This window comes from Cavia porcellus, unplaced genomic scaffold (genome assembly GCF_034190915.1).
Source record: "Cavia porcellus strain 051 isolate PalLab524CR breed Dunkin Hartley unplaced genomic scaffold, mCavPor4.1 scaffold_21, whole genome shotgun sequence".
Classification (NCBI taxonomy): Eukaryota; Metazoa; Chordata; class Mammalia; order Rodentia; family Caviidae; genus Cavia; species Cavia porcellus.
Window position 1 is genome coordinate 33,069,172 of NW_026947504.1, and position 12,094 is coordinate 33,081,265.

The 12,094-nt window shown below is 49.6% G+C and overlaps 1 protein-coding gene across 2 annotated transcripts in view; it reads left to right on the top strand.

The window, feature by feature from the left end:
- Atp8a2 (ATPase phospholipid transporting 8A2) overlaps window positions 1-11,817 on the top strand; it is a 627,840-nt gene extending 616,023 nt beyond the window's left edge. For both annotated transcript variants that reach the window (XM_063232530.1, XM_063232531.1), the window contains exons 36-37: window positions 1,041-1,132; window positions 6,175-11,817. In XM_063232530.1, the coding sequence (XP_063088600.1) occupies window positions 1,041-1,132; window positions 6,175-6,272 (190 nt within the window). In that variant the 3' untranslated portion in view covers window positions 6,273-11,817. The remainder of the gene's footprint in view (window positions 1-1,040; window positions 1,133-6,174) is intronic.
- Window positions 11,818-12,094: the final 277 nt, after the last annotated feature.

Below are 12,094 nucleotides of genomic sequence, written 5' to 3' on the forward strand. Positions count from 1 at the left end.
TGTACCAGAAGCCTCTTGTGGGGGGGGGGCCAAGCAAATAGCATCCTGAGATGAAAAATCAGAGGTCTCTCCCCTCATCCACAAAGGATGTTCAGAGATGCCACATGATACACGAAGCTGTGGATGGTACCATACCCTTGCTGTGCCTGCTCTTTATCTGTCACACAAACATGTCTGTGATAAAGTGTAATTGCTACAGGCCCAGTAAGAGACTGACAGCAATCGCTGTTGCTAAGTAGAGTAATTAGAGAAGCATACTGTGATAAAAGTGACACAAAGTGGTCTGTGCCAGTCTTACTGTACCGCAGTCACCCTTCTTTGGTACAAGCCCTGCACAATGAGGAGGAAGTGAGCTGGATGATGTTTTCAGAATGATACCCACTTGAAACCTATGAATTGTCCATGTCAGGAATTTTCTATTTAATTCTTTCCCACTGCATTTGATTCTGGGAAATGGTTAAACAAAACCCAGGCTGTAGGAGCAAGGAACAGGGGTAAGGATGGAGCCTGGGGGCTGGAGGAACTGCTGTAAACACCAGCCACCCTCTGGGATAGCTCTGTATTTCTTCAAAGCAGCCGTGGAGGGAATGCTCAGGAAAGGCAGCTAGAGCTCCTATTCCTTGGGTTTTAGAAGAAAACTCCTAGATTTTCATTAGCGATCAAAGCAAGCATTGGGTTGTGCAGCCACAGTAGCTCCTCTGGGGCCCTGCAGCCCTGGGAGCAGTGCTCTTCCAGGGGGTACACTGGCTGGGGAAGGGGCTGCAGCCTGGGGTGAGCCCCGCTGATTCTACCAACTATGGCAATGGAAAAGGTACCTGTGGTGCCCCTGAACACAGGGCAGCTTTGGAAAGAGCTATGCTCTCAGCTTGGGAGATAGCATCTTCTGTAAACATAAGGCTGCCTGGGAAACCAGACCTTTTGCTGGACGAGGGGAGCCCACCCTGCCCTGTCTGTTTGATCTTAAAACCTGAAATCATCCACCAGACTCTGGGAGATGTGCTGGGGTGACCCGGAGCCTGACCCTGTTTGCTTTCCCGCAGGGTAAATGAGCGAGACCGCCTGCTCAAGAGGCTGGGCAAGAAGACTCCCCCAACGCTCTTCCGCGGTAGCTCCGTCCAGCAGTGTGTCTCCCGTGAGTAGCTCTGCCCTGCAGGCAGGACCCCCAGACCTGTGCAGAGGGGTGCCTAGCTGCAAGAGCACAGGTGGTACTGATGATCCCCTTGGGAGTGAGAGTTACGTATTCCCCCCAGGGGGTATGGCTTGCATGTGGGCAGTTTCTACTGGACCCAGTCAAACACCTGAATGATAAAATCCCAATACAGTTACATCCTCCTTGAGAGGACGTTTTTAAAGATTGAAGTGATAGAACTCTTAAATTCTGGCCCCCGGAGATAGCAGATGAGTTGCTTTATTTAAACCCTCCACTGAGGGTTACCATCTCCCCATCACCCCCACACAGAAAGTGAGATCCCCCTCTTTAGAGCGCACAGGGAGCTGTGAGGGTTTTCCTCACAATCCAGCATTCAGCTTCCCGCCAATGGACTCCTGGCCACCATCCCCAAAGCCCTACACCCTGCAGCCCAGCCCTTCCTCTCCTGGGTGCCACAGAGCAGCTCCTCCTGTCCTCCTCCCCCTCCTCGGGGGTGTAGGAGGAGGTGCCTGGCAGAGCAGAGCACTTAGTGAACATCGAGAATCTGCACACACATTGCACAGGCATTGATGGATCTGCATGGAGAACAGTTGAGCTCCACCTGTCAACGGAAAAGAGGAGGCAGGGTGTTGCCTGTCATCGCCACCCTCTACCCCACACCCTCTGCTCACTCCCCTTGTGAAGTCTCCACATGGGCTACGCCACCTGTCCTTGAATGCCCCAGCATCCCAGGAGGCAGGTGGCACCAGTCCTGAAAACACAGAGCAGAGAGCCAGAACAGGAGGGTGATGGACTCAGTGATGCCCAGTGCCCTGTGGGGTCTGGTCAAGCTAGGAGGTTTTGTGGGGACCTCCAAGGACTCAGTCTGCAGGGTACCCTGTCTGGAGTCAGGCTGCTTGTCTAGTTCTGGTCACTGCTCTGCCACTTTTTGTGACTGTGGGCTAGTTATTTAATCTCTGTTTCTGCATCTGTAAAATAGGAATAATAAGCGAACCTAGCTAGAGTTACAGGGGAGATTAAAGGAGATCATGTAAACAAAGGACCTCAAACTCTGCTAGATGGTAGGAAGAACCCAGTAAACATCAGGCATTTGTTAATGTTATTATTATCATTATTATTAACATCATCATTATCACTGGGCACAAGCTGAGCAACTTTGAGTGGTTACATGTTTCTTTAAATTTCTATTTTCTCTCCTAAGAAAGAAAATAGAATTATAGTAATCCGTGTCCTTATGCGTCTTCCTGGTGATGTGTGGAAAGCACCTTCTGCATGCCAGGTCCTCTGAACTGCAGCTTCATGCTGCAGACCCATGCTCTTCATGAATAAAGTCTCAGGGTAACCACGAAAAAAATATGGGCAATGTATACAATGACATCAAAGACCCAGTGAGAGATTCTGCAGGCAGTTATAAATGGCTTCAAGTAACTATTGTTTTTCTTAAGTTACATTTTGAAGACAAAAAAATGAGAAAAAAATTCCATTGAATTCATATAAGAAAAAGTATAGCTTCTGAATTGTACCACATTTTTTAAACACTCAGTATTTAATAACATGATAATTTAGGACAATTCTGTCATTAACAACTCAACAAGACTGTCGTGTGGTCTGAACTGCAAGGTGCAAGAGGGTCTGCAGAGCTCCTTCAACCACTGTGTGTCTCCCTGCATCTGCCCGTCGGCTGCTGTCAGCCTCAGCTGGCATCTGGAAGGTGATAAGGATTTCAGGACATGACCAGGGTGAAGCCCCTATGATACAATCCTGGGGCTTTATAAGAAGATGGAAAGTTCCCTGTCTCTCACCATATATGCCTGGTGCCAGCAAGAATGCCACTACTAGATGTGATACCTTGCACCGACAGAACCGTGAACCTTCGGTTTTATATAAAATACACAGCCTTGGGTATTTCATCATAGCAACATGAAGAAAATTCATGCAGTTCCTATGAGCCAGTATTGTACAATATTTATAACTAAGATCTATACTTCTTCCATTGTCAAATTTCCTCATTATTTACATGGTCTTCTGCATTTCTGTGAATATCGGCAATCTTTGTCTAAACAGGAAAATGCTACTTCTGTTAAGGGGCTATCAGACCTTAGATTCAAAATATGTCACGTGTAGAAAATTTTACCCCAGAATGCTGAAAAAACAGATATTTTATGAATCTCACCAAATGTTATATTTAGATAAAACAAAATAGCTTAGAAGTTCACTTACTCTCCCATGTCCTTGTGCTTCTCCAGTTCTCTCCCAGATTCTGGCTGTGGCCACATGTTTAGGAAGCCAGCCAGGGAAAGTTCACCTCTCCAGGCCCCCATTAGGGCTTTCTGGCTATGAAGACTTCCCGAAAGATGACGGAAGCAGCCAGTGCAGATGCTGGGGCTCCCTCTGAGCTCCTGTTGAATGCAGATGGCAGCTGCGTGTCTACCAGGCAGAATCTGACGGAGCAGAGCCTGCGTCCTTGCCAGGCTGTGGGCTGAGGCCCAGCAGGTAGAGCAGGCTCGGTAGCAGGACGGGACTCCTCTCTGCCTGCCTGTCTGCAGGGAAGCCTAGCTTCCTGCCAACCATCGAACGTCTTCCTACATCTGTCCATCTGCTGTTTTAGGCCTCAGCTTCCCTGAAAAACTGGAGGGAAGCACTCGTCTTGATAGTGGAACTCTTCCTGCCCCATTACGGCTGAGTCAGCCCCCACCAGCCCACGAGGCATGCGCCACCACCCCCAGTTTAAAATGCTTATTTTTAATGTCCCAATAAGTCTCCTTCATTCTCTATCCAATGCCTCCCCCAAAACTGACCAAAAGAAGATGGGTAGCAATTACTCTAATGGCTTCACTCTTGAGATGGGCTCTTCTCCTCCAGTGGTACAGAGTATAAACAAGACCAAGATCCAGGGAACTCAAGGAGCCTGGGGTCACACAGCCACGTAGCTGAGGCTGAAAGCTCCCTTTCTTGCCCCAGGAATTCAGCTACTTGGGCTCCTGGGTCCAAGATGGAAACAGAGTGCGTGGAGGAAGCTGCCTGAGGGTCAGAGCCCAGGAGCCCCCTACCTGCCGCAGACCTGTTTATAAAGAACACTTAGAACCGCCTGGAGAGACCCATCCTGGTCAGACTAACTCCAGTTGGACTGAGGAGCTCGCCCTGTGCAGCGGCTGTAGTGTGGGGGGAGGCAGGACCGTCATCCCACACCCATCCCATCCCAGGACAGCTGTGCTGTGGCCCCACCAGAGTCACAGCGGCTATTTACTGAAACATCCTTTTGTAAAAGACCAGAGCATGAAACTGTCCAAGTTGACCCTAGCACACAGCCTTGTTATGGGAAGACGTGGTGTTATTTGCCTGCATCTGCTTTGAAGATCCCAGGACGGCAGATCCTCTTGGACGGCAATGAGAAGGCACCACAAAGGGCACCTTGTGTGGGGCTTGGGAGGGGAGCTTCGGAGAGAGGCAGGAAGCTGGGGCGGCTCCTCCCAGCCAGCAGCCACAGACATGGTTTATTATCCCTGCTCAGCTCTGGGGCAGTGCAGCAGAAATCCGAAAGCTGTCCTAGGAGCAGAGGTGAGAGTCCACGCAGGCTCTTCAGGGCTCAGGAGCAGACCCTAAGGGGACTGCGCAGCTGGGGGAGTCAGAGCATGGCCACCTGCACAGGCAGCACCCTGAAGAAGGGTGCATGCCTGGGCTTTGTGCCTCTCCTTTTGGGCTGGCTGCAGCTCCAGCCTGCTCTCCTGCGGGCTGTGTGAGGGTTCACCCCAGTCTGGAAGCTGCTGCCCCATGTTGGGACAACTGGGCTTGTGGGTTGTGTTTTGTTGAAGTCTAGGTGAGCCGGTCAACAAAAATTCCGTGAAGATCCCTTCTTTGTCCCATTTGGCTAGTTCTGCCTTCATTGAGGGACAGTTGTTCAGCCTCTGTGTCTTCAGTGGACCCCAGGTCACCTCTGCAATCCCTGATCCCAGTGTGGCCCCTCTGAGCTTGGGCTTTCTCAGGCATTGGCTGGGAGGCCTCCTCTTCTGAGGCCTGGAAGCCAGGAGAGGGGTCAGCCCATGGAGAGTGAATATGGCCTGTGTTCTCTACGTGAGAAAGAACAGTTAGAAGCAAAGGCCCGAGTTGAGTTTATATGAATACATGATCTATTTCGGAACTGGCAGTGCAGTAAGGTGTCGGTCAACTGTCACACTTCCTGGGTTTGCTTCCCAATCTGCCACTCACCCAGCCTCACTCTGTGACCTTGGACAAGTCACAGAAATACAGTGTCAATGCTTCAGTTTCCCTATATGCATCACATGGCTCAGAGGGTCCCAGGAGGACTGGATGAGCCACCCATAAACAAAATGTACCATGGTGCCTTGCACACGCACTACTAAAAAGGGGTGGTGGTGGTTTGCTTTATTATAACCCTGAGAACTGATTGTAAGAACCAGGCTTCCTGTGACCACAGGACCAGTTATTAAACTCTTCTCATTATTTACATGGAAAGAAGCCCACTTATTACCAGTCCAATAGTCCAGTTTGAAAAACAGCAGCTTTGCCAGCTTTCACGCATAGCACCATGTGTGTTTTCTGGTGCGTTTTTGGCTATGTAAGTCAGCAGCAGTGGCGGGCCGGCGGGGCATCACTTCCTCTTGCCTGGCCAACAGGGACCGCTGACCTTCCCTCAGGGCTGCCCACAGGGCTCTGCTGCAGCCTCCCAGAAATAACACCCCAACCCCAAGAGGATTGGAACGTCCCTTCCAGAACTCACATTGCAGTGCCCCTGCCTTTGTGACAGTGTGAAAGGACGGGGCGTGAAGAGGTGACCAGGGGCATGGGGGCCTCAGGAGGGCGCTGCCGTTAGGGTTGTGCAGCCTCCAGCACTACAAGCCAAACACATTTTACTGTCATCACCTTCTCAGTCTGTAGCATCTCGTGATGGCAGCAGAATAGAGACAAGAGCTGCCCGGCCCCAGGGGCCGGGACAGCTGTGGTCATCCTCCCCAGGGCTTAGCTTCCGACCCTCTCCCCACTCAGCTTCCCCGTGTCTCTTGCAGATGGCTATGCCTTCTCCCAAGAAGAACATGGAGCTGTTAGTCAGGAAGAACTAGTTCGAGCTTATGACACCACCAGAAAGAAGTCCAAGAAGAAATAAGCTGCCACTTCTCCGGACTTTGCGGTTTCAGGACAGAGATTCTGTTTGTTGTATCTACTGTTAACCCTTCTTTGTCAGAAGAGACTGGTGTCCGCGCCAAAACAACTCACAAACACATTTCTGTGGCCTTAGCCGACCAGTTTGTTAGTTACATATTCCTTTGCAAGCCCGGAGCCCGGACCATAGGAAAGCCATGTTTTCCTCTTTGTCTGCAGTGCTTGCCGACACTTTTGTTTCCGCTGTTAGGAAGCATTCAGCTGTGCTCTGCGAGGTATGAAGTTCAAAGCACTGCTTCACCAACGGTTAAACATCAGCGCTAGTTGTTCTGGGAGAAAGAGAAAGGTGCTTTATGTTGCACGAGGAACCTGTCCAGTGTAACTGCACTGAGGCACGCTCCTTCCTGTTCCTTAACTCCCCAGCTGGGCCCAAGGGGCAGCAAGAAACTTCTCCTTAGACAGGTTGCTCACTTGCTTGCATTCCTGGTTTTTTTGTTGTTGTTGTTGTTTTGTTTGTTTGTTTTTTTGTATGAAGTGGCATAAACTCCTTGGTTGCAATGAAATCTCAAAAACTTGCTTTGCTGGCGGCAAAGCTGAGAACGTTTCCTTGGACTTCCGAGCCGCCTGCCCAGCTGGTGCCCATGGATTCTCCTACACCTTCCCAGGTGCCAGCTGCGCCTGGTCCTGCCGCCATGGTCCGTGCGCCCCTTGTCCTCAGACTTTCCGCGTGGCTGGCTGCTGGGCTGTGCCTGACAGCTGGTGCAAAGCCCACCCTGGACTGCATTTTCCCTTGTCCCACTGCAGATTCAGCTACGGATGCCAGAAACGCCCGCCTTCCTCCACCACCCACTCAAATCTGTAACTAAAGAAGAGACGCAATGCTGTCCTATACGTATCCGACACATTCACCTGCCTCTTCTGACACGGGAGTCCCGAGGGCCAGGGGGTCGGGGGTGGAACCCCCTGCCCTACTCTGGCTGTGAGTATTAATTTCCCAACCCCGATCCCGGGGCCTTCGCAGCCAGCTCAGAACCCTTGCTTGTCTCCTAGGGACCTCAGCACATTGTAGACTTCACTGGTGGGCAGCATTTGGCTGTAACGTGCCTGTCCAGGGATGGGAGAGACCTGCCACTGTAGCTCGAGAATCAGGAGGAGCAAACCCAGATGACGAGCAGAGGGCTGGGACAGGAGGAAGATGACCACACGTGTCCTAGGAGGCAGTAGAAGACGTCCAGGGTTGGACGCAGCCTCGAGGACATTTCTGCCACATCTCCACAGAAACTCTCGTGCAGAAGCCCAGATAATTGCCACTGTCAGCCTCCTAAGACAAGCACTGAAACAAGACCTTGCCACACGCTTACAGTGCAAAGAATTCTAAACAACCCAAGAAAATGCCCGTTCTAAAAATACTTCTGTCCTGTCCTTTCTTTGCCTCACCAGCTTCACGCACAGGCCTATGCTGAGTTCTGAGGCTACGAAAGGGGGAACAAGTCCCTGACCGCTCCCACTGCACCCTGCATTCTGAGCTGGGATGGACCCTGCAGGCAGGCACAGAGGACCCAGAGCCCTGAGTAACCGACCCCCCAGGGACGTGTCCTCTCTCCGCTGGTAGCGCAGCCAGATCGTGTGAGGATTTAACCACAAGTGGGCAGCTGTTCCTGGGTAGAATGGCATGGTTCCTTGAGGCATGGTGTGATAACTTGGGAATAAAACAATGGTGCACTCTGCCCCCTAACACTTTATTTTTGGAACATCTATAACTTGTTGGGTGTTGAAACAACCTAAAGTACAATTTGCACTGACTTAAGAAAATTGATTCTTACAGAGCACCCAGCAGTCTGAATCCCTAAAGACCACCAGATAGGCATGAGGCCAGGAGATTAACAGCAAACCGAGGTGTCATTCTTTACTGCACATGCAGACAGGTAAAGACCACAAACAGGAGAAAGGAAAATTAGGATTGAAAGTGTAGGCAGCTTGATGGTTTGGTCTCTTTTACCTGGTTTGAAACTGATTTGAAAAGATTGAATGAAAACTCAAGTCTTTGTCCAACACGTGGCCCTTTCTTAGACTTGAAGCTTTTCAAAGCAGATTTCTGAAGGAAATGTGTTTGTGTTTAGGGTTTTGTTTTTCTTTTTATTTTATATTCTAGGCTAACGGTTTGCATTTTCAGGAATTGAAGTACATTTTTCTCTTCTTTGAGAAGCAGACTACACAATGTTTGCAATAATGAAATTTGTACACACAAAAAAAATTTCTAGAAGAGATACCTTTCTATTTATTCTCTCATGTGATTAACCTTCCTATAGATGGATGACTAAACTGGGCATCCAGGCGAGGCAGCTGTCATGATGTGTGATGTATAATATTTAGCCCTGCTGGCCCATGTCATTTGTCCTATCTTTAAATTGAGGTCAGGGTGTCCCACACAGCCCCTCCCCAAGGAGCCGAGTAACCTGGCCTGGGTTGCATATCTAGCTGTCAACTCAGTGGACTTGTCACGTGGGAGTTGTCACACTCCCACACAGTAAGTGACTGTCCAGCCAGCAGGTCAACCTCAGTCAGCATTTCCAGGGCCTGCTGGTGGGCTGGGCTGAGCTGACGGACCCACCCAGCCAGACCCTTCAGCCAGAGCTGCATGCAGACGGCTGCCCCTGTGGGAGGCTGTCCTGTTTGGGCCAACTGCAAACAGACAAGACAAGCCATTCTTAGAGCTTGGTTCTGGGTGCTGCCACATGGGCACCATCCCCATGGGCGGCGGTAGAAGGGACCAGGAAAAGCCACCTGTTTCTGCCGGGAAGTCCAAATAAACACGAGCTGCTGCTCAGAGCAGCTTTGTAATAACTTGGGGAGCACGGCTGATGTGTCTGTCCTGTCTCAGTGCAGAATACTCCAGACTTCCCGACCAGTATCACTTTCTTCCATCTCCTAACACACATGTACACACAAAAACCCACAAAGAGGACTTGCTCGAGTCAGTATACCACACAAGTGTGTGCTTTGGAGAAAGGGGATGGTGTTTCTTTAACATTTGTAGACAAGTATCTTAAAAAGCGAAACTAGGATTCAGCAAAGCTTGGCTGAGGACTCTGTTGACATTTTCCCTTCCCTGAGCAGGTTTCAGGTATGCTACAGTGAGCTGGCAGCGAAAATCACAATAACTTGTCAAGAAGCAGCGAATAGTGAGAAGTGAATGGAGAAAGCTGTACAGATGACAGGCTTCTAGTTTGAATATTTCTAAAATGAAAGTTACAGCCTATAATCTCGATTTGTTATAGCAATGACCTTCCCACTTCTTAAACCAGAAGCAAGAGAATTTTCTACCAGAGACTCCTGTTGCTCAGATGTGCGTCTTCCAGCATAGACTGAACGTAATGTTTGCAAAACTCTGCTGTAGGATAAGGTCATCTTTAGCCATGAACATGTGAAAAGGCTACACACATCTCAGTCAGGGTTTGAATTACTGCCCTGAGTCATTGTCCCAAAGTAATTCAAGGAGTGATTTAGCTTCAGTGTTTGAAATGTAGCCTTCATCTCCTGGGATCCATTAAAATATGCACAAAGAATTTGGCTAAACAGAGTCTAAAATAATAACTTGGCAAAGAAATGAATTTATCAGACAAATCAAAACATGGCATTCCATGTCATACTGATTATTTTCTTCACATAAATGCTTAAGTTAGCAAATGTAAGAATGAAGGAGATATTTAAAGCCCTCTGCTCTCAAACAAACACATCAGTCAGTTTGGTTGGTAGTTCTTCATTGGCTCCAGGCAGTTATGTGTCTCAGGGGGACATTATTAACTCGTAAGAGCAATTTTTCCACTTGGAATGGTGGGGAAGACAGAAGTTTCCAGTGGGCCATAGAAGTGAGGTTCCAGTCCCCGTGTTGACACCGTGTAATATTCTCGGAATGAATGGACTGGGTGTACTCGGCTTGATGTGTATCCACTGTTTAGTCATGTTTTCTCAGCATCCCGAACTGTCCAGTAGTCTACCTCTCCATGCCCACTACCCCACTCTGTTAGGTACCAGTGACTTCTGGAGGAAAAAACAAAAACAGTATGAAATCAACATAAATCTAAGTGGTCAGAAGAGAGAGGCGAGGGGCATGCTCACCCCTTACCCCATCCCAGCTAGGATCCACCGTGGTTAACCCAGGACAAACACCTCCCTCCGCCAAGGGCGGGGAGACAAAAGGCTGATTCTTTTTACACCCAGGCTGGCTCATTCTCCAGCGACAGTCTCTCTCCCTAGCAGCCTCCAGATACCGCACCTACTCGCCTCTTTCTCCCAGGCATCGGACCAAGAAAAACAGGCTCAAAAGATTAGCCCACCGGCCTTTCTTCTGACCTGGCTAAAGAAAGAAAAGAGACCTGTTTGTTTTAAAAATCAGGAACAAAGTGTCAGGTAGCTTGATTTATGACAAATGGGAAGAAGAAAGTTGAAATAATAGCACTATCCAAACAACCCTGCCCAGGAAACGCAGGGGTCAGGAGAGCTTATCAAGACTCTATCGGAGGCGGAAGGAAAACCCGGAAGGCAGAAGACGAAAGAGCAGGCTGTGTACACACTGGCCAAGTGGGCCCGGTGGTGTTCCTAGAAATAGCTGGGTCCAGGGTTACAGGTAAATCAATAAACAACCAAGAACAGAAAAAGGAAACCTGCCCAGCTATAAGAGTCTCCTTCCGACAAGATCCGTGCACCATACCTTATCAACATGTACAAGTGTTATGTGTTATGTTTTTAAAGGTCCTCCAGGTGGTGGGGAGGGAGCCTCTTGCCTTAAATGTGAAAAGCCCTGGGTTTAGTCCCCAGCACACGCACACATATGCACATGCACTTATACACATGCACACATGCACACAAACCCGCACACATGCATGCTCATAAAAACTCACTTGGTTTTTCACTAAAACACAAATGCGAGGCTGAAAACTGCTCTCTCCTTTCCTGCTCCTTCTCCTGTGTTACCAGGGACGGCCGTATCCACAGCTGTCCAGGCCACTTCCACGTGGGCCTCACTCCCTAGGGCAATGCAGGCAGCCGCAGCAGTGCTGCCAGCCGCAGGGTGAGCCCATCTCCTCGAATGCCCCACGTCACTGCAGCACTGTGCTCCAACATGGTGTCTTTGTCGTATGTGTCTCATGCAAGCAGAGCAGAGTGCTCTCCTGTCGCCTGTCACATCTGTGCTGGGGTTGCTTAAACACTGCAATGGGGACATTTCTCTGGGTATGCGGGGGGGGGGGGGGGGGGGCGGGGAGCAGGCTGCAGGGCCTTGCTTAATTGGCTCCCAGCAGAGCAGTGAGTGCTTCCGAGGCTGGTGGGGTTTCCGTTCCCTCCCTCTAGAAGTGTAACCATTTTCCCAGTCCATTAATGTCCTCTGGTTGTGTGAGCTGAGTTCCCTCCTGGAGGGAATACAAATGTAGGGCATCTCCTTGTGTGTGTAAAGGCATTTGGAAAATTTAGTGGTTTGTAGCTTTGATCAATCCTGTCAACCGGAGTATGTCTGCACAAACCCATTTCAAATAAATCTTTTGCTAAGGTAAGTCATTGGACTGTGTTTTATTTTGGAATTTTCTTTTCCACAAATAAGCTGTTAGTGCCATAGGGTCTTGGAAGTATTATGCAGGATTTTGTCAGCAGGTGCAGACTCCATGGAGCTCCAAAGCTATGGGCCTGGTGGCATGGGGCACTGATGTGTGTGTGTGTGTGTGTGTGTGTGTGTGTGTGTGTGTGTGTGTGTCTGTGTCTGTGTCTGTGTCTGTGTGTGCGTTGTGTTGCGGGAGTTTGATTTGCAAATGAACCTGAGCTGTGTGCTCCTGG